Source organism: Halichoerus grypus, chromosome 14 (assembly GCF_964656455.1).
Source record: "Halichoerus grypus chromosome 14, mHalGry1.hap1.1, whole genome shotgun sequence".
Taxonomy (NCBI): domain Eukaryota; kingdom Metazoa; phylum Chordata; class Mammalia; order Carnivora; family Phocidae; genus Halichoerus; species Halichoerus grypus.
In genome coordinates this window covers 40,226,602-40,247,270 of record NC_135725.1, presented here as the reverse complement: position 1 = coordinate 40,247,270, position 20,669 = coordinate 40,226,602, and the positions used below count along the sequence as shown (strand labels likewise).

The 20,669-nt window shown below is 36.4% G+C and overlaps 1 protein-coding gene across 10 annotated transcripts in view; it reads left to right on the top strand.

Annotated features, from left to right (window-relative positions):
- MPDZ (multiple PDZ domain crumbs cell polarity complex component) overlaps nt 1-20,669 on the top strand; it is a 161,537-nt gene that overhangs the window by 65,276 nt on the left and 75,592 nt on the right. For 5 of the 10 annotated variants that reach the window (XM_078062321.1, XM_078062319.1, XM_078062317.1 and 2 more), the window contains exons 11-19: nt 2,589-2,772; nt 3,766-3,855; nt 5,515-5,624; nt 8,085-8,231; nt 9,105-9,269; nt 11,088-11,273; nt 12,623-12,832; nt 14,528-14,644; nt 17,010-17,177. In XM_078062321.1, coding sequence (XP_077918447.1) covers nt 2,589-2,772; nt 3,766-3,855; nt 5,515-5,624; nt 8,085-8,231; nt 9,105-9,269; nt 11,088-11,273; nt 12,623-12,832; nt 14,528-14,644; nt 17,010-17,177 — 1,377 coding nt within the window. The remainder of the gene's footprint in view (nt 1-2,588; nt 2,773-3,765; nt 3,856-5,514; nt 5,625-8,084; nt 8,232-9,104; nt 9,270-11,087; nt 11,274-12,622; nt 12,833-14,527; nt 14,645-17,009; nt 17,178-20,669) is intronic. The other 5 variants (XM_078062322.1, XM_078062320.1, XM_078062316.1 and 2 more) reach the window with 2 other exon arrangements.

The following is a 20,669-nucleotide window of genomic DNA, read 5'->3' as shown; positions in this document are numbered from 1 at the left end:
TAAATTGACAAAATCATATGCATTTGAGTTTTTAAAATTAAATTGGATTTTTCCAAATCAAAACCCCAATGAGATACCACCTAATACCAGTCAGAATGGCTAAAATTAACAAGTCAGGAAATGACAGATGTTGGCGGGGATGTGGAGAAAGGGGAACCGTCCTACACTGTTGGTGGGAATGCAAGCTGGTGCAGCCACTCTGGAAACAGTATGGAGGTTCCTCAAAAAGTTGAAAATAGAGCTGCCCTATGACCCAGCAATCACACTACTGGGTATTTACCCCAAAGATACAAATGTAGGGATCCGAAGGGGTATTGCACCCCGATGTTTATAGCAGCAATGTCCACAATAGCCAAACTATGGAAAGAGCCAAGATGTCCATCGACAGATGAATGGATAAAGAAGATGTGGTGTATATATATATATATATATATATATATATATATATATATATATATATATATATAATGGAATATTATGCAGCCATCAAAAGGAGTGAAATCTTGCCATTTGCAAAATGTGGATGGAACTGGAGGGTATTATGCTGAGCAAAGTAAGTCAATCAGAGAAAGACATGTATCATATGACCTCACTGATATGAGGAATTCTTAATCTCAGGAAACAAACTGAGGGTTGCTGGAGTGGTGGGGGGTGGGAAGGATGGGGTGGCTGGGTGATAGACATTGGGGAGGGTATGTGCTATGGTGAGCACTGTGAATTGTGCAAGACTGTCGAATCACAGACCTGTACCTCTGAAACAAATAATACATTATATGTTAAAAAAAAAAAAAGAAGATATTAGGAAGGGAGAAATGAAGGGGGGGAAATCGGAGGGGGAGAGGAACCATGAGAGACTATGGACTCTGAGAAACAAACTGAGGGTTCTGGAGGGGAGGAAGGGTAGGGGGATGTGTTAGCCTGGTGATGGGTATTAAAGAGGGCACGTACTGAATGGAGCTCTGGGTGTTATACACAAACAGTGAATCATGGAACACTACATCAAAAACTAATGTTGTGGGCGCCTGGGTGGCTCAGTTGGTTGAGCAACTGCCTTCGGCTCAGGTCATGATCCTGGAGACCCAGGATCGAGTCCCGCGTCGGGCTCCCTGCTCAGCAGGGAGTCTGCTTCTCCCTCTGACCCTCCCCCCTCTCATGTGCTCTCTCTCTCTCTCAAATAAATAAATAAAATCTTTAAAAAAAAAAAAAAAACTAATGTAATGTATAATTAACATAACATAATAAAAAAAAATAAATTGGATTTTTAAAGAGTTGAACAATAAAAATCTATTGGAGATAAAAAATTGTACTGTGAATTTTAAGAATGTTTATGGAAACTTAAAGTTGAGATTTTTATGAGTTTTTTCTTATTTCTTTTACTATCTGATAGTAAATAACATGTTCATTTATCTTAAATTAATTTTTGTCTTTGAGGTTTAAATTTAAAATAATGTGCTATAATCTGCATTTATTCCTTCCAAAAGGTAATTTGCTTTACAAATAAATCCTTGACATATGGACTGAAGGCTCTATATTCCCATTTTGGGTGACTATCTATTGTGCAGACGACAGTATGTTTTGGTGACATCAGAACCTGTCCTCTTGGAGCATGCAGTCACAAAACTAATAATGACAGAAAATATAAAATTAAAATTATGATAAATGCTGGGAAGGAGAAATGGTAAAGGGGGCTTTGACTATAGTCAGAGACCTTAGGATAGTTCAGTTATGAAAGTATTACACTGAGATCTAAAGCAAGCACAGGTGTTTTCTGGGTGGATGGATGAGAAAGAGCATGGGCTGGAGGGAGTCCAGAGAGTCTAGACTGGGGGGAGCAAAACCTGCAGAGGCCTCCTGGCTGAGGGGAACATTGCAGGGCAGGAGTGGAAATGAACCCTCGGGGGCTAGAGGGCACAGGGATAGGCAGCACCATGCCAGAAGAGATTGGTGGTAGAGCTGGGGACGGTTGACACAGGTCTTTCTACGCTGTGTTCACGGTATAGAAAGTTGGCTTAAGGAGTGTCCTATGGAAGGTAGTCTTGGGATAATATGATCATATCTATATTTGGGAAGATCACAGGGACATCTTCAAATATTTTATCCTTTGTGAACTAGGAAAAAGGAAAGTCACGTGTATTTTCTGAAGAGGCAAAAAAATAAAAAGGAAGATAGTTTTGTCATCTTTCTTTTTTTAAAGCCAGGTAAGTATGTTATGTAATACATCAGCACTCTCAGAGACCACTCTTGTCACTGTCTTCTACACTTTTATATCCTGCATAGTACTAGCTTCCAGACTTGACTGTGTATCAGGATCGCCTGAGGAATATAAAAGAATATCCCCACCCCGGAACTATTGGTTCATAATATCTAGAAGTGAGACACCATCATCTGTAATAAATAAAACAGAACTCACCTGGGTAATTCTAGTGCATCTAAGTTATTACTGGTCCCCAAACAGGTTTTAGTTCATTCTCCAATTAGGGGAGTACTCAGTCCTGTTCATTTCCCACTAACAAGCAGTAAACATGCATTTGGTGAATCGGTAATACAAATATTCATTTATTTTTTAATACGTCTTGCTCTGATCACAGGTAGATGGCACAAACCTTCAGGGTTTTACCAATCAACAAGCAGTAGAGGTGTTGCGACACACAGGACCAACTGTGCACCTGACACTAATGAGAAGAGGAGCGAAGCAGGAGGCTGAGCTCACGTCAAGGGAGGATGTCACAAAGGGCGCAGTCTCGTCTCCTGTGAGTGCCAGCGGAAGCAAAGGTAATGCCAGGTGAAACTGGTTTTCAGTTAGACCCTTACATCACTTAGATATTTTTCTAATTCTGAAAATACTTAAAGAATGGTATTTAGTCTTCACTATTCATTATGAGCCAAATAAAAAGGAAATTTGGTGAAGTTGGGACTAACCAGAACTAGCGATGTGTCCATTCACCGTAGAATGTGCTTCCGAATAAAGCAGGTTTCTTTCTTTCCTGATGATTCAGGTACCATTTCAGAGTTAGAAACGTGCATTTACCTTTCCATCCCTGCCTTACTTTTAGGTGCCATTGCCGTGTTTTCCTCTTTAGGGAGGACCTGTTCTGCCCGGGCTAGATCTGCAAGCCTCATGTGCCTAGATGTCCAGCCTTCCTTGAAGGAATCTACTTTAATAGCACATTTAGAAATGTCATTCATAAGCTGTTGGTACATGAATATCTCTGAAAATTAGTGAAATCCCCCAGTAGCTGACTAATGTAAGAGTTTGTTGGTAGAAGTCAGGCTTTTGGTTTGAAAATGCTGTGTCATTTCTCAAACTATTGACCATTCTGGTATTTGTGCCAAATACTGTTTATTACAGCAGTAGGAGACAGGGAGGCAAATCACATGAGAAATTTATTCTTTTTTTTAGAGAGAGAGAGTGGAAGACAGAGTGAGTGGGGGAGGGAGAATGGGAGAGGGAGCGAGAGAGAATCTCAGGCAGTCTCCACACTCAGCACGGAGCCTGACGTGGGGCTCCATCTCACGACCCTGAGACCGTGACCTGAGCTGAAATCGAGTCGGACACTTAACTGACTGAGGCACCCAGGTGCCCCAAGAAATTTATTCTTTGTCATGTTAACAGGAGAATTTCCCTTTTAAGTACAAGTGGTTATTGAAAAGTTTACCTACAAAGAATATTCATCTTGGGGTTCAGATAAATACAGTGGGATTTGAAAATTTTCATGTGCTTGATTATATTATAAATGTAACTACTAAAATATTCTTATCTTTAAGAAAATTACGAAAAAGATGAAGATTCTTCATCTTTGAGTAGAAACACCAGCATATTACCAATTGAAGAAGAAGGTAAACACCTGGAGCCAGGTTATTACGTTCTTTATTTTTGTTTGTTTTTTAGAGAAATGATTTTTGTGAATGTGATTAAGCCTCTATGGATATAAATTACTAAAAAAAAACTATCAAAAAATAAAAAGATACTTTTCAGTCCTTATATATAGATGGGATTAATTTCTCTAGTAGAGTAAAATAGTTCATTTACACCTGGCGTATTTTCTAGCTGTACATTTTTCTTTCTTACAAATTTTTAAAACCCTTTAGGAATCAATCAGTTATGTACAAGGTTTTATGTCAATCCCCTTCCTTCAGTACAGCCAACATGTCCATATCTTATTGAGCAAGCAATAATAAAATTACCAAGTGTTTTTAAAATAAACATGAGAATCTTTTTTAAAGCATAAGCTCTTAGGAATGAAACTGTCCAGTTTTGGGAGGCTTTTTCTTGTCAATTTTTCAAAAATTTGAAATCTTAATATTGGGAAGTTGGTTTGGGAAGGAAATGTATGGAGAAATTATTAAACCTTTCTGAGATTTTTTTCAGTATAAACCGAGACTCCATCAAGCTGTTTAAACATTTTTTAGAGCAGTATTGTTTTACTATATAATTATGCCAGAATATTACTGCCATCTTTAGGCTGGGAGCTGTGTGCTTTCCTTACCTGTCACATTGCTTTAGGTGCTTTAGTAACTTAAATCCACTGAACAGAGTCCAAGACTGATCTTTCATGTGTATGCTATCCTTCACTAGTTATATTGATGCTTTGTGGTTCTTTAAAGTATCTACTTCGTTATTAACGTTTTTTTTTTTCTGTTGAAAATTTTGATTTATTTTTATTACTTTAAAGGACTATTTGTGTTTGCCATAATACCCTGGGAGTGTGATATGTAACGCATTCATATGTGTTAATTGCATTCTGCCATTTTTACACTAGTAGGTGAAGAAATTATTTAGGCTAAAGTGAGTATCAAGAGTAGTGGGAAAGAATACAAAGGTTTTAGAGCATGAAACTTTATATAAAGTAGGGATGGGTGTAGGGGAATCACCTCGAAAGCCCAGATCATGTCTTTGCTTTGGTGAATGTGCATATGGGAGGGTTGGGGTGGGGAGACGCTCTAGACTTAGAATCAGAAGTCCCCAATTCTTTTTTAAACAAACTAAGGAAAAGCTTCTAAATGATTCTAATGCATCTACCCTAGTGCTGGTCCTCAGACAACAAACAAACAAAAGAAATTAAATAGACTCATAGATACAGGAAACAACTGTTGGTTACCAGAGTGGGGAGGTTTGGGAACAGGCAAAGTAGGTGACAGGGATTAAGATGTACAAACTTCGGTTATAAAATAAGTAAATTATGGGGATGCATTGTACACATAGGGAATACAGTCAATAGTATTGTAATAACTTTGTATGGTGATAGATTGTAACTAGAGTTATTGTGGGGATCATTTCATAATGTATGGAAATATCGAACCACTATGATATATTCCTGAAACTAATAGGATATTGTTTGTGAATTATACTCTAATATAAAAAATGTGTAGAGAAATAAGAGTAACTCATATACTGGGTGAAAAGTCAGACTTGCTACAACAGACAGGTTCTGATCACAGTGTCTCTGGAATAGAATGTAAAAATATGGAGGTTTTTGTAGTTTGTCACTGACTTAATTGTGTTGACTATTTCAGGTTATCCGTTATTGTCAGCAGAGATAGAAGACATAGAAGATGCACAACAACAGGAAGCTGCCCTGCTGACAAAGTGGCAAAGGATTATGGGGATTAATTATGAAATAGTGGTAGGTTAGCTCAGCCTCCCTAACTTCCTAACTTGTAACTGTGGTTGAGCAGGAAGTTGATGACAAAAATAAAGATGATCTTCCTAAAGAGGGCTAGAGAAGTAGCAAATGCCCAGGACTTTTTTTGAAGACCGAAATGATTGAGGTATTTAAAAATTCAGGTTGGAGAAAGTTGGATAGTAACAAAGGAACTGAAATAAATGGAATGAAAATTTTAGGACTCGTAATTCATCAATATTTTAATATTTTGAGCAGTTTTGTATTATTTAGACAAAAGGAATGGTTTTTTTTTTTTTTTTGATTCTTGAGTCTGGACTTTATGGAAAAAACCAGAATAGAGTGACAGAATATACTTAAAGATAAAATAAAACTCATCATGATCTTATATATAAAATTCTAAGAGGATTTTTTTCCCACTCTATCCTTACATATTTATTTTGCTTAAGGGGTTTAATTCTGCATCCTCTTTTCATACCATTTATTCCGTAGTGAATGTTTTATGTTTATTAATAGTTTACATACCTTATATAGCAATCATGACCTGCTATCCTAAAAAGAGACTTAAGAAAGGTAATGCAAATTACCAATCTTGAGATGTATACCAGCAAATTTTAGGGATTTCAAAAGGAAAAATAAAACACTAGGTTAAGTAGAGTTTTTCATATTGCTTATAATATTCAAACAACTCTAGATTAGGAGAGATCAAAGAACAGATGTCATGTAATAATAACTAGCATTTATTGAGCACTTTGTGCCAAGCAGTATTCTTGGTGTTTCATTTAATCTTTGTGACAATGATCTTTTTTTTTTTAAACACTCAAGATGGTTAACAGTCAAGTAAGTAGTAAGTACAGCTGTTTTTACCATTTTAATCAAGTCAGGGAAGAATAAAATAAGGTCCAGCTTAACTGTAGTTAATTTAGCATGAAAGGTTGGGGGATTCCTCCTGTGGGGTAGGGTTAACATGCTGGGACATATCACTGAGACTGCACTTCTGTGGTGGTAATGGAATAGTGAAGGGAACTGTTTAACGAACCACTTTGTCATAGAGGTGAGACCCAGGACCATGAACTCTTGGCTGTCCTTTGTGCACATTGTCTCTTGGTGGCACCCCCAGTAATCTGTCAGGGGCGAAATGTGCTATAGGTAAGAACCAAGCTGTTTATTGGCCTTCATCAAACAAAAGTGAGAGAGCTCTGACTTTAAATTGTTTGCTGTGTAGCTGTGTAGCCTAAATGTAGTCATGAGAGCAGTGGTATAGTGGAAGGAAGGATTGATGGATGTTATCAGGGAGGGACTTGGAGGGCTGCTCAGATGCAGTGATACTTACACTGGGTTTTAGGGAGTGAGGAGGATTTCATCCACAGTAGATTTCAAAATTGGATGATGTAGCTTCTGATAATAACCCTGCACATATTAGCAAGATTTGAAAGATATCTTTTTTAATTAAACGCTGTTTTTCTCAGTTCCTCTATCCCTATCCCTATAAAATACAAGGGATGAAGTAGATCATCTTTAGTATTCCTTCTGATTTTAATATAGTTATTGGATTCTTTGTGAAAATGGGTGATTTCCTAACATTCTTCATTATTTAATGTAACAGTAGGAAATAAGTTCATTCTCCTATTTGAAGCTCTGGTTCACTTTTAATGACCAGTGTTGTCCGTTGATACCAGCATAGGATCAGGAGTGTGGGCTCTAGATGCAGACTGCATAAGTTTCAAAGTTCTTGTATAGCTATGTGACTCTGGGTAAGATACCCTCTTTGAACTTCATTTTCCTAATTTGGGAAACAAGGATAGACATTGGAATGATTTATGAGAAGCACGAGATAAACTCCGTAATGGGGTTAGCCCAGTCCCTCGCACATGAGTGAAGTGCTAAGTATGTGTCTTTTCTATACTGTTGTTCGAGCGCAGGCATTTGATTTCATCTGTGGCCATTTAGGTTACCCTCCATCTGTTACTAGTTTCTTTTCTTTTTTTTTTTTAAAGATTTTATTTATTTATTTATTTGAGAAAGAAAGAATGAGAGAGAGAGAGAGCATGAGAGGGGGGAGGGTCAGAGGGAGAAGCAGACTCCCCGCTGAGCAGGGATCCTGATGCGGGACTCGATCCTGGGACTCCAGGATCATGACCTGAGCCGAAGGCGGTCACTTAACCGACTGAGCCACCCAGGCGCCCCCTGTTACTAGTTTCTGTAGGTGCTGCACTGCACAGTATCTCAGGGGCTGGCGTCTGGCTCCTTCCTCTGCATTTGTGTTGGCTCATGAAACTGATAGATAATCAGTACTCTTTCAGAGGCGAAGCTCCAAAGCTTTGCAGCTCCACAATAACATTTTGGAACCTTTTGTGAGAAAGTTGACTTTTTGGGTGGTGAACATAAAATATATACATGAGGAAAAAAAAAAAAAAGCAAATGAAAAAAATACTAGATTCATGATGATTTTTTTCCTTTCAGGTGGCCCATGTGAGCAAGTTCAGTGAGAACAGTGGGTTGGGGATAAGTCTGGAAGCAGCAGTGGGACATCATTTCATCCGATCTGTTCTACCAGAAGGTCCTGTTGGACACAGCAGGAAGCTTTTCAGTGGAGATGAGCTGTTGGAAGTAAGGAGCTATGCCATTCCTCCATCCCCTTAAATAAAGTTCTGAAAAGGCTGCAGGAGGCTTAATGTGTAATAATAATATGCATAGTAAGTAAGTTCTTATTTTAAATTTCCTCTCCAAAGGGTACTTGAGAGAGAGATGCAAGTAAAAATCCACCAAAAGTAGAAATTTCAAATCTGTCTGTACATTGATCTTCAGACCTAATTCCATGCTGGGTGTTTTTGTTTGTTTTAGTCCAGAGAACTATAAAAACTTTCTTTTAAAAAATTTAAACCAGTTATTCAATTTTTAGACCAGGTATCACTTTCACATGATTCAGAATCACAAAGAACATAGAGAGACCCTGAACAGTCTCTTTCTTGTGCTAATCCAGCCAGTTCTCATCACCTTTCATTAAGTAACTACCGTTACATTTGGTACTCTGCAGTCTTCCCGATATGTTTAATGAAGAACTAAGAAAATTTGGATATACTCTTTCCCCCACTTTTAAAAGCATACTGGCATACAATATGTACTGTTTTCCATTTTGATTTTTTCACTTAGTGATACAAAATGTCAATTTGTAGAATAATCTGTTCCTTTTCCCTTCATCCCTGGGTATTTTTTTTATTACTTCTCCCTTTCCAAACTACTACTCTGGCACATGAAACAGGGGTGAACGATGGTGATTTTTCTGAGTGCTTTACAAGTCCCATTTCCAACACAACTCTAACATTGTTCTAGGTCATACTACTGTAGGTAACTAGTTCTGAGCACAGTAGAACTATGGTAAACACCATCGTAAAATTCATATTTATTTAATAAAAGATTGGTTTCAAAAGAGTACTCATATTATGAAATGTTCTTTCTTGGGCAACTTCTCTTTTTGCACAGGTGAATGGCATAACTTTGCTTGGGGAAAATCACCAAGATGTGGTGAATATTTTAAAAGAACTGCCAATAGAAGTGACGATGGTGTGCTGTCGACGAACCGTGCCACCCACCAGCCAGTCAGGGTTGGATAGCCTGGACTTATGTGATATTGAACTGACAGAAAAGGTATCAGGTTTGAGACTAGCCAGAATAAATAATGGAAAGTCTAAATGGCATTCTAAAATTTTTTAAGCCTTTTTTTTCTTTCATTTGGCATTTGATTTCCTCAAAATCAGTGGCTTGTAGGAAAGACCTCGGAGTCAGACAAACGTGGGTTTGAGTCAGGCTTGGCACTTACTAACTCTGTGACCTTGGGCAAATCACTTCGTCTTTCTGAATCTCACTTTTCTCCTCTGTAAAATCTACATCATAGTGCCTGTCTTCAGAGGGTTGTTCTGTTGTTCAAATAAGTTTATATAATGATATTAGATATTATGGCACCCTTTATGCTTGTATAATTTATTAATAGTATCCCTATGAAAAATATACTCATAATGTGCCCATTTATAGAAGAGAAAACTGATGTAAATAGTATGTAGTACAAATGTGGTAAACAAAAGATACTTAATGCCTGGCACATGGTTACTGCTCTGTAAATAGCTAACGTATGGATGGACACATCCTCTCTGTGATTTTAGATCTTACTTGCATATTTTTGTACTTTTTAAATGTGAACAATTTGAGGTCATAATACTGCATGTCAGATAATATTCTGTGACATTCAGACCTCCCATTTTCCTGTTTGCTTATTCTTTTTCATTCACATCAAAATGTCAAGAAATAGAGTGCATCAGCTTTTCTGAGGACTCATAATAGATATCTAAAGTTAAGATTTGGACTTTACATAATTTGCAGTCTAGTCAAATCTCATTTAAGGTATAATGAGATATGATGCTAGAACTTGACTTACATTATACTGCAGGAATCAGTACAGTAGAAGAATTTTGAAAGCTTTGAAGAATGTAATATTCATATGAGTGGAGTAGGTTCAATAAGAAACATAATTCCAAATTGTGTAGAACTCACTCTATCACCATACATGTCCATACACATTTTTTATGTGTTCTACATGGGATTATTACAATAAAGCAGGTGGACAGATTTGTATCCATGGTCCTAGGATGTGTAATAATTAACAGCAAAGATAGTATATAAACTAGAATTTCATCATCAAAAACATGTCTTTCTGAAATTTGATACGTTCATACAGATGAAGAAAACTGAGTTAACTTAGATTCACTTTATTTTTGCTGAAAGAAGCCAACATTTTGTATTCCTATTTTTGTGCTGAGTGCTTTATAAATGTTATCTCATTTAATTCGTAACAATTCTATCAAATGGGTAACTGTGAAATTCAGGTTAAGAATATTGCTCAAGGCAACAGTTAAGAAATCATAGACCTGGTCTTTAAGCCCAGACTAATCCGACTTCAGATCTTGTCTTGCTATTGTGCATGCTCATTTATTAATGAAATAATCATGTGCACAAGTCACAACATTTGAGAACCTTTGTTTGCAGAGAGTACATTTACATAGAGCCATTTCCTCTTGAATTGTTATATATCATAAGAATTTTTTCTTTAATATCTAAGTAGATTTACAATTTTTTTTTTTTTCTGACTACAGAGGTGACTCAGACACTGATGAAAAAAAGTGAAAACCACCCACAGTCATGCTGCTGAGATACAACCCTTGTGTATTTTTATAGGAGACCTTTGAACCATACATTTTTAATGCCTGTTCCATGTTAGGTATTTCTGCCTCTTTAACAACCTTCAGTAATTACTACCTTAATTTGTAAAAGTTTCATGATAAGCTCTTGCTCCTTTTATTTGTGAGTGGTTTGTTCTGGACAGATGCTGGGACTCTCCCTCTCCTTGTGGTGTTGGTATGTGTCTGCTGGTCTAGTGCCCCTGAAATAAGAGCTGTGTGGTCTGTTACGCAGCCTCATGTAGATCTGGGCGAATTCACTGGGTCCTCGGAGACTGAGGACCCTGTGCTGGCGATGACCGAGGCGGGTCAGAATGCGGAGGAGGTTCAAGGACCTTTGGCCATGTGGGAGGTTGATGTGCAGCATATCGAGCTGGAGAAAGGAAACAAAGGACTTGGTTTTAGCATTTTAGATTATCAGGTAAATATGTCCATTTTTAACAATTTTTTTTAAAAGATGATATATATTCAAGGTATATTGTAGATAAGAGAAAAAGCAGTTAATATTTCAGAGTTATCAAAGACATTTCTTGTTTCTAGCAAATCTTCTAAAATAATAATATATATGGTTTATTTATCATGAAGCATTTCTTTTAACATTGAGTTCATTGAACTCTTTCTAGATTTCAGCTCTTGAAAATTTGAAGAACATACAAAATACATTTTAGGAATATCATAGAAATACAGTTTTTTTGTTATTTGGGGAGTATGTCTAAATTATTTTTATTTCCATGCTCATAATTGATAGTTCATATTTCAGTGGTAAGACTCAAAAGTATTAAATACTTATTTCTTTTGTCTGTAGTGAATTATAGAGTTCTAATTGAAAATGGATTCTTGTCATTTGACTAAATGACTAAATTTATGAAGAAACTTAAACTGGTCAAGTGTAACGTCCTTACCCTGCATTGCACTCTGTGCTGGGTAACTGAGGAAATGCTTATGCATGTGTGAGAGAGCCTCCTCATTAATTAAGACTGGACCAGAGAGCCATCTCCAGTGACTCCCAGGAGCTGTGTTCTTTATAGGGCTTGATTGTGGATCCTTGTTCTAATATTAAGGTTGCTGTGTATCTGAAAACACTGCATCATCACATACTATATGGACTCTTTCTGTTTTTCTTCATTTCAAAAAGATAGGCCTGACCTTCTAGTACACTCACATCTACTGATGTCCCACAATAGTAACATCCTATTTAACAAATGCTGTTGTAGGGACACCTGGGTGGCTCAGTCGGTTAAGTGTCTGCCTTCGGCTCAGGTCATGATCCCGGGGTCCTGGGATCGAGCCCCGCATCAGGCTCCTTGCTCAGCGGGGAGTCTTCTTCTCCCTCTCCCTGCTGCCCCCCCCGACTTGTAGTCTCTCACTGTCAAATAAATAAATGAAATCTTTAAAAAACAAACAAACGCTGTTGTCGGTAATTCCTGTATCTGACGTCCAGCCTCAGAAGACAGTTGTAAGATTGGACAATTTATCAAAAATTAAAATTATAATTTTATAGTGATCTGTACAGTTGAAGTGGTCTACTCAGGAACAACTTGGTACTTAAGGATGCCATCCTTTAGGGGAACTCTTCCTAAACTCTTCAAAATGGAGATAGCCTTTACCTAGATAATTCGTTTAGACGTGTTGCATGAAAATTCTTTTTTGAGGCACTTGAAACAATTACCCATCCATTATAACTCAGTGGCCAATCTATAAAAACATTTTTTCAATAAAAAGGAGCTACCTTCTTTTTTATTTATTTTTTTCCCTTCCCCATTCTTTCAGGATCCCATTGATCCAGCAAGCACTGTGATTGTAATTCGTTCTTTGGTGCCTGGCGGCATTGCCGAAAAGGATGGTCGACTTCTTCCTGGAGATAGACTCATGTTTGTCAATGATGTTAACTTGGAAAACAGCAGTCTTGAAGAAGCTGTGCAGGCTCTGAAGGGTGCGCCAGCAGGATCTGTGAGAATCGGAGTTGCTAAGCCGTTACCTGTAAGAATTCGGATTTTATCAATTTTCTTTATCAGTTTGTAAACAAAATGGCTTTTAGGGTTACTTTTAGCTTCAGAAGGTGTTCTCATGAGTGAATCATGACTTTTGGTATGGTTATTGGCTGTGTGAGTGTAAAGATATAATTTTGAGTAATGGTTTTTAAAAAAATAAAGGAAAGAAAACGAGATTCAGAAATAAATTTATAACTTTAAATTATGCTTTTATAGTATGCTTTTGATCTTTTTTATTGGATAATAAGGTCATGATGAATATAGAATTGAATATTTTAAAAGAAATATACCTTAAAATGTCTATACCAATATAGTAGGGTATTAGAGAAATTAATAGCATTCACAACTAACAGTGCAATCTTTAATTACAGTGGAATAGAGTAGAATCTCTGTCAGTGTGGTTTAAGGTCCTGCATTCTGTTGATTTCAACACATTTCTTATCTAATTACTGCAGAGCAAGAAATTGAACTTTTCACAGTGGGTTCATCAGCTTGTGGCTCTTCTCCTGGGAGGCAATCACCCTCCTGTCCTTAATTAGTGCGGTATTAAAAACAACTAATCAGTTCATGCTACATAATGTCAGTAGTTTATTAGGTGTAGTGATTACAACATAGCACTTATCACTGAATTGCAAGTAAGAGAGACATTCTCAATATTTATGGGACTTTTTAAATGTATAAATATATTTTTAAGGCAAAGGGCAAATACACCTTTTCTTAAGAAAACACAAACACATAGGTACATTTGCATGAACATCAAATAACAATTTGTTGGCTTTATGAAAGAATTTGTTCAAATAGTAAGCTTTGTTAATACATTTGCAATGTTAGATTTTCATGCCTCACTTTGTACTCCACAAAGAATTTTGGTAACCTATGAAAATATATTTATGACAACAGAGGAAAGGAGAGAAGTTCTGCATGTGTTGCTAATGCAGGGTGATGTAGGCAAGACAATCTATTTTAGGCTATTTTATTTGAGATTGGAATAAATATGTTAGGTTTTCTGTCAGTGTGATTCAGGTTGCAATATAATAGATTAGGAATGTAATTTAAGTAGATTCTGTACCTGTAGAGGTTTTTTTTTTTTTTGCTGTTTTTTAAGCTATGCTCAATTGAGAGACTCCACTGTAGGGTTCTCTGACATTCCTTATCAAGTAAATCACATTCTTTAAAATGATATTCTAGTAAGGGATGACAGAGAGAAGATGATCCTTCCTTTTTAATGTTTTTTTTTTCCCTGCAACTTCTTTTATATCTTAACACCTAAAAGGTGCCTTACTTATTTTTATATTAAGAAGTCATTATTTAGCCAGAATATTTGGCAGATAAAACTGACCAGAAGATTATTATGTAATATTAAAAAATTATTGATTTTGATGATCTTTTGTAAGGAGAATGAAAAATTTAGAAGGGATTTTCATCTAACAGATGATGTATTGGTATTAGAAGAATGTCCTTGTTGTATCTTAACAAATAAAAACATTAAATATGAATATTTATCGTATTTCATGTTCATCATTCTATGTCTAAGTCATATGTTATCATTTGAAAACGTTCCCATTTTTTCCCTCTCTTCTCCTTACTTGTCTTCTTCTATCACCCCCCCCACCTTTCCTTCCTTCCCTCTTTGCTCTTCTCCCTCAAACTCATCCTCAAACACTGAGCCTCCTTCTCCCTGCAGCTTTCACCAGAAGAAGGGTATGTTTCTGCTAAGGAGGATTCCTTTCTCCACCCACCACACTCCTGCAAGGAGGAAGGGCTGGCTGACAGAGCCCTCTTCAGGGCTGACTTGGCTCTGGTTAGTGGCCACAACGTATCAAGTCTTCTTTCAGAAATCTCACGTGTCTGATGTTTTGCCTTCCAAAATATTCTAAAATCTTACTGTATACTCTTTGTTCATAATGTTTTGGAAAACCAAACATTTTCGTTTCAACTCTAGTGGTTCTCATAGTTCAAAATAAGAAGAAAAACCGTAACGTGTGAAAACTATTTGTTGGACTTAGGGAAGAAATTCAGTTAGCAAAGCATTCTGACAACTAGTAGAATTAATCTTTACATCATACCAAAAGTTGTTGAAGTAGTCGTTTGCTCTGATTTCATACTTGGGCCATTTCTAGGCATTATTTAGCTGTTTTCAGCTAATCAGTTGTTTTGGCTACCTTTTAATGAGGTAACTTACAACTATATTTTTTCCATTCAATACAAATAATATGAAAACCACATAAATTGGTTCAGTTATTAAGTAACACAAAAGCCTCCAAAATAGTCAAAACCCATGTTTTCTAAAATTACAAAATGTAATAAACATCACTGATTTACTAAAAAATTTTAAATTAAAATTTTATTTTTACTTGATCTGTATAAAATCATTCATTAGAGTAAATGTATTTGTGGCCCACTGGAGACCACTTTGATGAATAAATGCATGCATCTTGCTCCCAAGAACCTCACTGTCTGGTAGAAGAGACAATACTATAGCAATAATTAAGATATAAAGCTAAACACCAGATATAAGTAAATATGTGACATTTATACAACATAAATATAACAAATTGTACATCCTATTCCATTACTCCTATTAAAGCCATGTTCCTGGCCTAACTTTCCTTTTCGGCAAATAATGCCCAGTGTGACTAGAAAGGATATGCCCAGCTTTTGAAATCCTTGTTTCAGTTGTATCAGAATAGAGAGTGAGGTTTAGAACCCATGGCTTTCTCCATTACGTATTTATAACCAGTTGTGCACATCTTGCTTGAGAACAGAGTATGAATTATTTCTTTGATTTTGATGGTCCTAATTTTTGGGAGATCAGTTTTTCTTGTTAATATTTTTCAATTAACCAGCTCCTGAAATTGTCTTTTAGAAAGTTTTGGTGTATATTATAATAAATACAATAATATCACATTACAATATAATTAACAATCCATGACACAAAGCTTAGTTAATGCCATCTGCCTAGATAGCGATGTGAAGTATTTACTGTCTAGATTGTTGTACATGATAAACATTTGTGAAGGGTAAACCTCCACAAAGTAATTCACTAGTGAATTTGAACATGTATTTAAAATACATTATTAGAGAGAGGGTCACTTGGAAATGGCGTGTATTCTTAGCATGTTTTTGCAAGAATGTGACCTGGTATAATGTTATAATTCTCCTGGCAAAACAAATTGAAATCACAAAGAAGTAGAACACATAGGATTTTGCCATCAAAACAGAAAATGCCGATAATATCAGAGAAGGGTAGTATTTATGTTAGTTCTATCTATTCTAAGGTGTAACTGTGAGTGAATTATAAATAGAGCTTTAAGCTCCTCATGAGTTGATTCTTTCACTTGGTTCTGCCACAGAAGATAGTATTAGGAGTTTTAGATAATATATAGTGAAATGTTCTACTTTATATGAGTTTTCCAAGAATAGGAGTTTACAAGTTTATAGCTTCCCCACAACCATCATTAGGCCCCTTGTCTGTTAGTATAATTTCAGTATGAAATCACAAATACTCTTTTTGGTTTCTGATGATCACCAGCAAATTCTGAATCTGCAACTTGAAAGGTTTTTAAAATCTAGTTTAAAATAACTTAAAATAGGTGTGCCTGAGTGGCTCAGTCAGTTAAGCATCTGACTCTGGATCTCAACTCAGGTCTTGATCTCAGGGTCATGAGTTGAAGCCCCTCATTGGGCTCCATGCTGGATGTGGAGCCCGCTTTAAAAAAATAACTTAAAATACATTGTTTTAGTGAGCTTTAAAAATAGGTAATTGCCTAGCTGCCTTGCTGAATAATAGTTTATTTTAGTTGAATAGGAAAGGTGTTGACCTTATTCATTTTATTATAAAATTCTAGGAGTTGGGCAGGTGGTTTTAAAAAATAACGTGAACTAGAAAAAGTAAATATTTTCCTTAATTTATGGAACCACTTAAACTTGGAATGGATCCAGGCCCTTTGTTAATTGTTACCGTTGTCCTTTTATTGCTGGAATAAGGAACTGATGGCACCAGTCTGTCCTCATTCTGTTGCCTTAGTCAGTCTCTGATGTGTTGAAGAGGGTGAAGAGGTCATGTTGAAAATAGGATGAATGCCGGTATGCTTTTTAGTCTCGAGTGGAGACTTGTCATACATGTAACCAGAATTTCCAACTGATATTATTGTTTTGATTCCTAGGTGGACACAAATGAGGCCGACTTAGCAGATGAATCGACACTGGAGTCTCAGTACTCTCCTGATAATGACGGTATCTACTCCACTCAAGCCTCTATTTTATCTCTTCACGGCAGTGCTTGTAGTGATGGCCTGAACTATGGTCCCTCCCTTCCATCTTCTCCTCCCAAGGTACGAAGGAATTGCATTTCATTTACGGGAGAGCCTTGTGTGTAATTCTCTAGAGGTCAGTGTTTATGGGGGATGGTGGGAGTAGTATGGTAGAGGCGTTATGTTTTTCCAGTCGTGGATTCATTATCAGATTAAAGTGTAGTTCCATTTAGGTAGTGTTGATTGAGCATCTTGTAGACCACTAGGTACTATTTAAATCTAGGATCTGTTGTACAGAACGAGAGAGACAAGGGTCCAAGGCTTTGAGTAGGATTTATATGATAGAAAAGTTTTAATGAAATGTATTTCTCAAATTGTGTATTTAGCTGTGTCTGCTTTAGAGAAATCATGAGGATTACTTTATTTTCTTAATGGTTTTAAAATTGATTTTCACGCAGAGTTGGATAGTAAAATATTTCTTGCATTAATTTAATATTTACTAGCAAGATAAATTTAATACTGTCATATTTTTATATAAAATGATGCCAAAAAATACTTTACATAGAAATCACAGTGAATGGCAAAGTATGGTTAAGTCTCTGGATATGAATGAAGACTTTTGTTACTATTTGACATATCTGTGCCATGTATATTTTAGAAATAGATTATTGGCATAAATGCCCCAGCTCTTCTTCATTTTCTTGGTGATGTACTTTATAATGCTTAGTAAGTAATATTTTAAAACCTACCCAATCTTTTGGGCATGAAATGGTATCTTACTATTTGCATTTGAAGTTCTGCTTTTTAGTGGGGTTGAACACTGTTTCATATATTGATCCTTCGGTTTTCACTTGTGTCAGTGACCTCTTCGTGTCTTTTGGCAATTTTTATATTGTGTTGTCTGTCTTCCTATTGATTTGTTGGAGTTTTTTTTTTTTATATTTTCTAGAAATACAAATACAAATACACAAAACAGTTCAGTGTATTTTATGAGTATGTGTGTGAGTATGTGTATTAAAAAAGCTAAAAATGTGTAGGAATGACTTTTTTCAACTTCAGGAAAGAAGTTATTCTTTGAGAAAGAAGGAAGCATGGGAATTCGGCTGTAACTGTAATACATTATATCCTTTTACGAGGAAAGAGAGATTGAAGAAAATATGGCAAAATGTTAACATCTGGGCAAAGAGTTCATGTATGGATATAATTTCTTTATTCTTCCGTGTTGGAAATATACCACAAATAAACATTAAAAATCAAGATAAAACAACTAGACAGTAACTTTCTTAAATACATGAAATATATATTTTCCATATAAATTAAATTCAGCAGGAAGGAAATCTGCATTTTTGAATAAGATGGAAAATAGACTTTCCACAGGTCTAGCACAGTTTTCCTCCTTTTCTGATTAACAAGTAATTTTTTGGCCAGAACCTTTTCAAAGCATTTTCTTTTATGTTCAGGGTGCACCTGTTATCCTTGCAAATGATGCTGGGAAATCTCCTTGAATTGGTTTGCAAGGTATAATCTTGAATGGAGCAGCTGCTCCTCTCTCGCCACACCTGAGACTGTCTGTGTGCCTGCGTCCTGTCTGGAACGTGTTCAGGCTTTACTGGCCTCGGGGCTGGAAGCTGAGTTCATCTCCTAATGGACTCTCCTAATCCACAGCGGAGCGCACTGCTTCCTGCCAGTGGGACAGATTGCATTGTTTAACTTAGTAATTGTTACTTAAAGGGATTACACAATCTGCATACTGAGAAGCATGTATTTTACAGGGCAAATGCTGGTTGTACGCAGCACAACATATTGGCTTACTGAAGTCTAGTTGCCTCCTTTTTTTTTTTTTTTTTTCTTGAGCAGTTTACTCTTTTGTTGAAGCAGATTTTGGCAAGCTGGCCTATCAACTGAAATATTTAAACTACAAAACAACAAAGAAGACATTAATGAGGATGTTTTAAAACACACTGAAACTACTCTGTGTACTTCCAGTTTTCTTAGAAAGTAGGACTGTTTCTGCATCGTGGTAAATCTCTGCAACATTGTTTTTTATTTTTGTTTTTGTTTTGTGGTGTCTTTATAGCACCAAGATATTTACCAGAAGATTATGTGTAAATAAAAAATTAGATGATGTATTCATTTTCCTATTTCTTTGCACTAAATTTATTTTAAAAAGACAGAATGGCAATTTGTTATGGAATTTAGAACTGGGCATTTTTTTTCTGGCCATTTTTCTTAAGAGTGCGCTCACTTTGGAACCCTCTAATTGATAACATAAAATCTTGTATGATATTTAAGACAGAGAAGCCTCCATACTGATTTAAAGAAGTGTAAAATTGAGTTTGAGGATCTCAGTGATTCCTAGGTTTTTGACTTTGCTAGATATGTAATAATCTTGGTGGTTGGAAATGCACAGATAATTTCACCTTTCTTCTTACCTTAATGAGAAATCTTTGATCTTGGTCAGGTACACTGCCAGAAGTTTTAAGAACTAATCACCCAGAGCTGGGACTCATCCTAGGAGGGAGGCCTGACTCCTAAAAGCAGAGTGTGGGCCTGACAGCAGCTTACATACCAGAGGCTCCTAGGCATATGTTGGAACTCCTTTGTCCAGAATTCTCCCATCTGGGAGACCATTCTGATTTTTTTTAAGGAGTGGTGTTCACTTAATTTGATTAATTATCATTTAAGGAAAATAACCATTACTCAAGAATCTGAAAAATACCGTAGAGCTACTTCTATGGCATTTGGACTAATAGAGGCAAGTCATTGAGATGTGAATTTTAAAGGCAAAAACCCAGTGGGTTTTCTCATTGTTGTAGGTTTAAATTTTTTTCTTTTTATCCCCCTTTCCTTGTCACCCTTAACGACAACAAAATGCAGAAATAATTGTTTTCCAAACTTAAACGCTTGTAGACTTCTGTTTAAAAGCTCAACATGGTTTTGGGGAGAAGATGCTTTTATTTATTTTTTTCTGTTTTGGATTTTTAAATACACCCAATAAAGATTATTTATGTAATGAGTCTCCCCTTCTACTCCTTATCCACACTCCCAAGCCCCACCCTCCGTTGTATATCCACACTCACTGTCGCTCCAGGGATGAAATGACTACCAGTTGGGTGCATGTCCTTCGTTCCTCATATTGGTCCACTAGGAAATGCTGTTGATTCTAGTGCAAGTTGAACTCAGTGTTTGTCAAGCTAGAAGCCCCTCCTTGCACCTTGCACACAAAACATAGCCAGTGGATTCCATGATTTAAAAAAAAATCTCCCTGTTCCTAGAGACCTCTACCTACTGTCATTCTGTAGCATCAGTATTGCTGCCTTCACACCCATGCTTAAAATGTTTGCTTGTTTCTTTTTTTGGAGAAACAGTGTCAAAAACTAATGAAATCACTCTAGTCAAGATGATGAGAGTGATTGTGGAAGTCTTGGTGACAAAACTGCAAGCTCTCAAAGTATAAAAGAAGTCCCTTTTTTGCTCAGTAGGGTGGGTACACAAACAACAGAGGAAGTACTATACCTTACCTCAGAAAGAGTGGGAAAAGGACAGTAAGTTGAAGTGGCTGTGCTTTTAGTA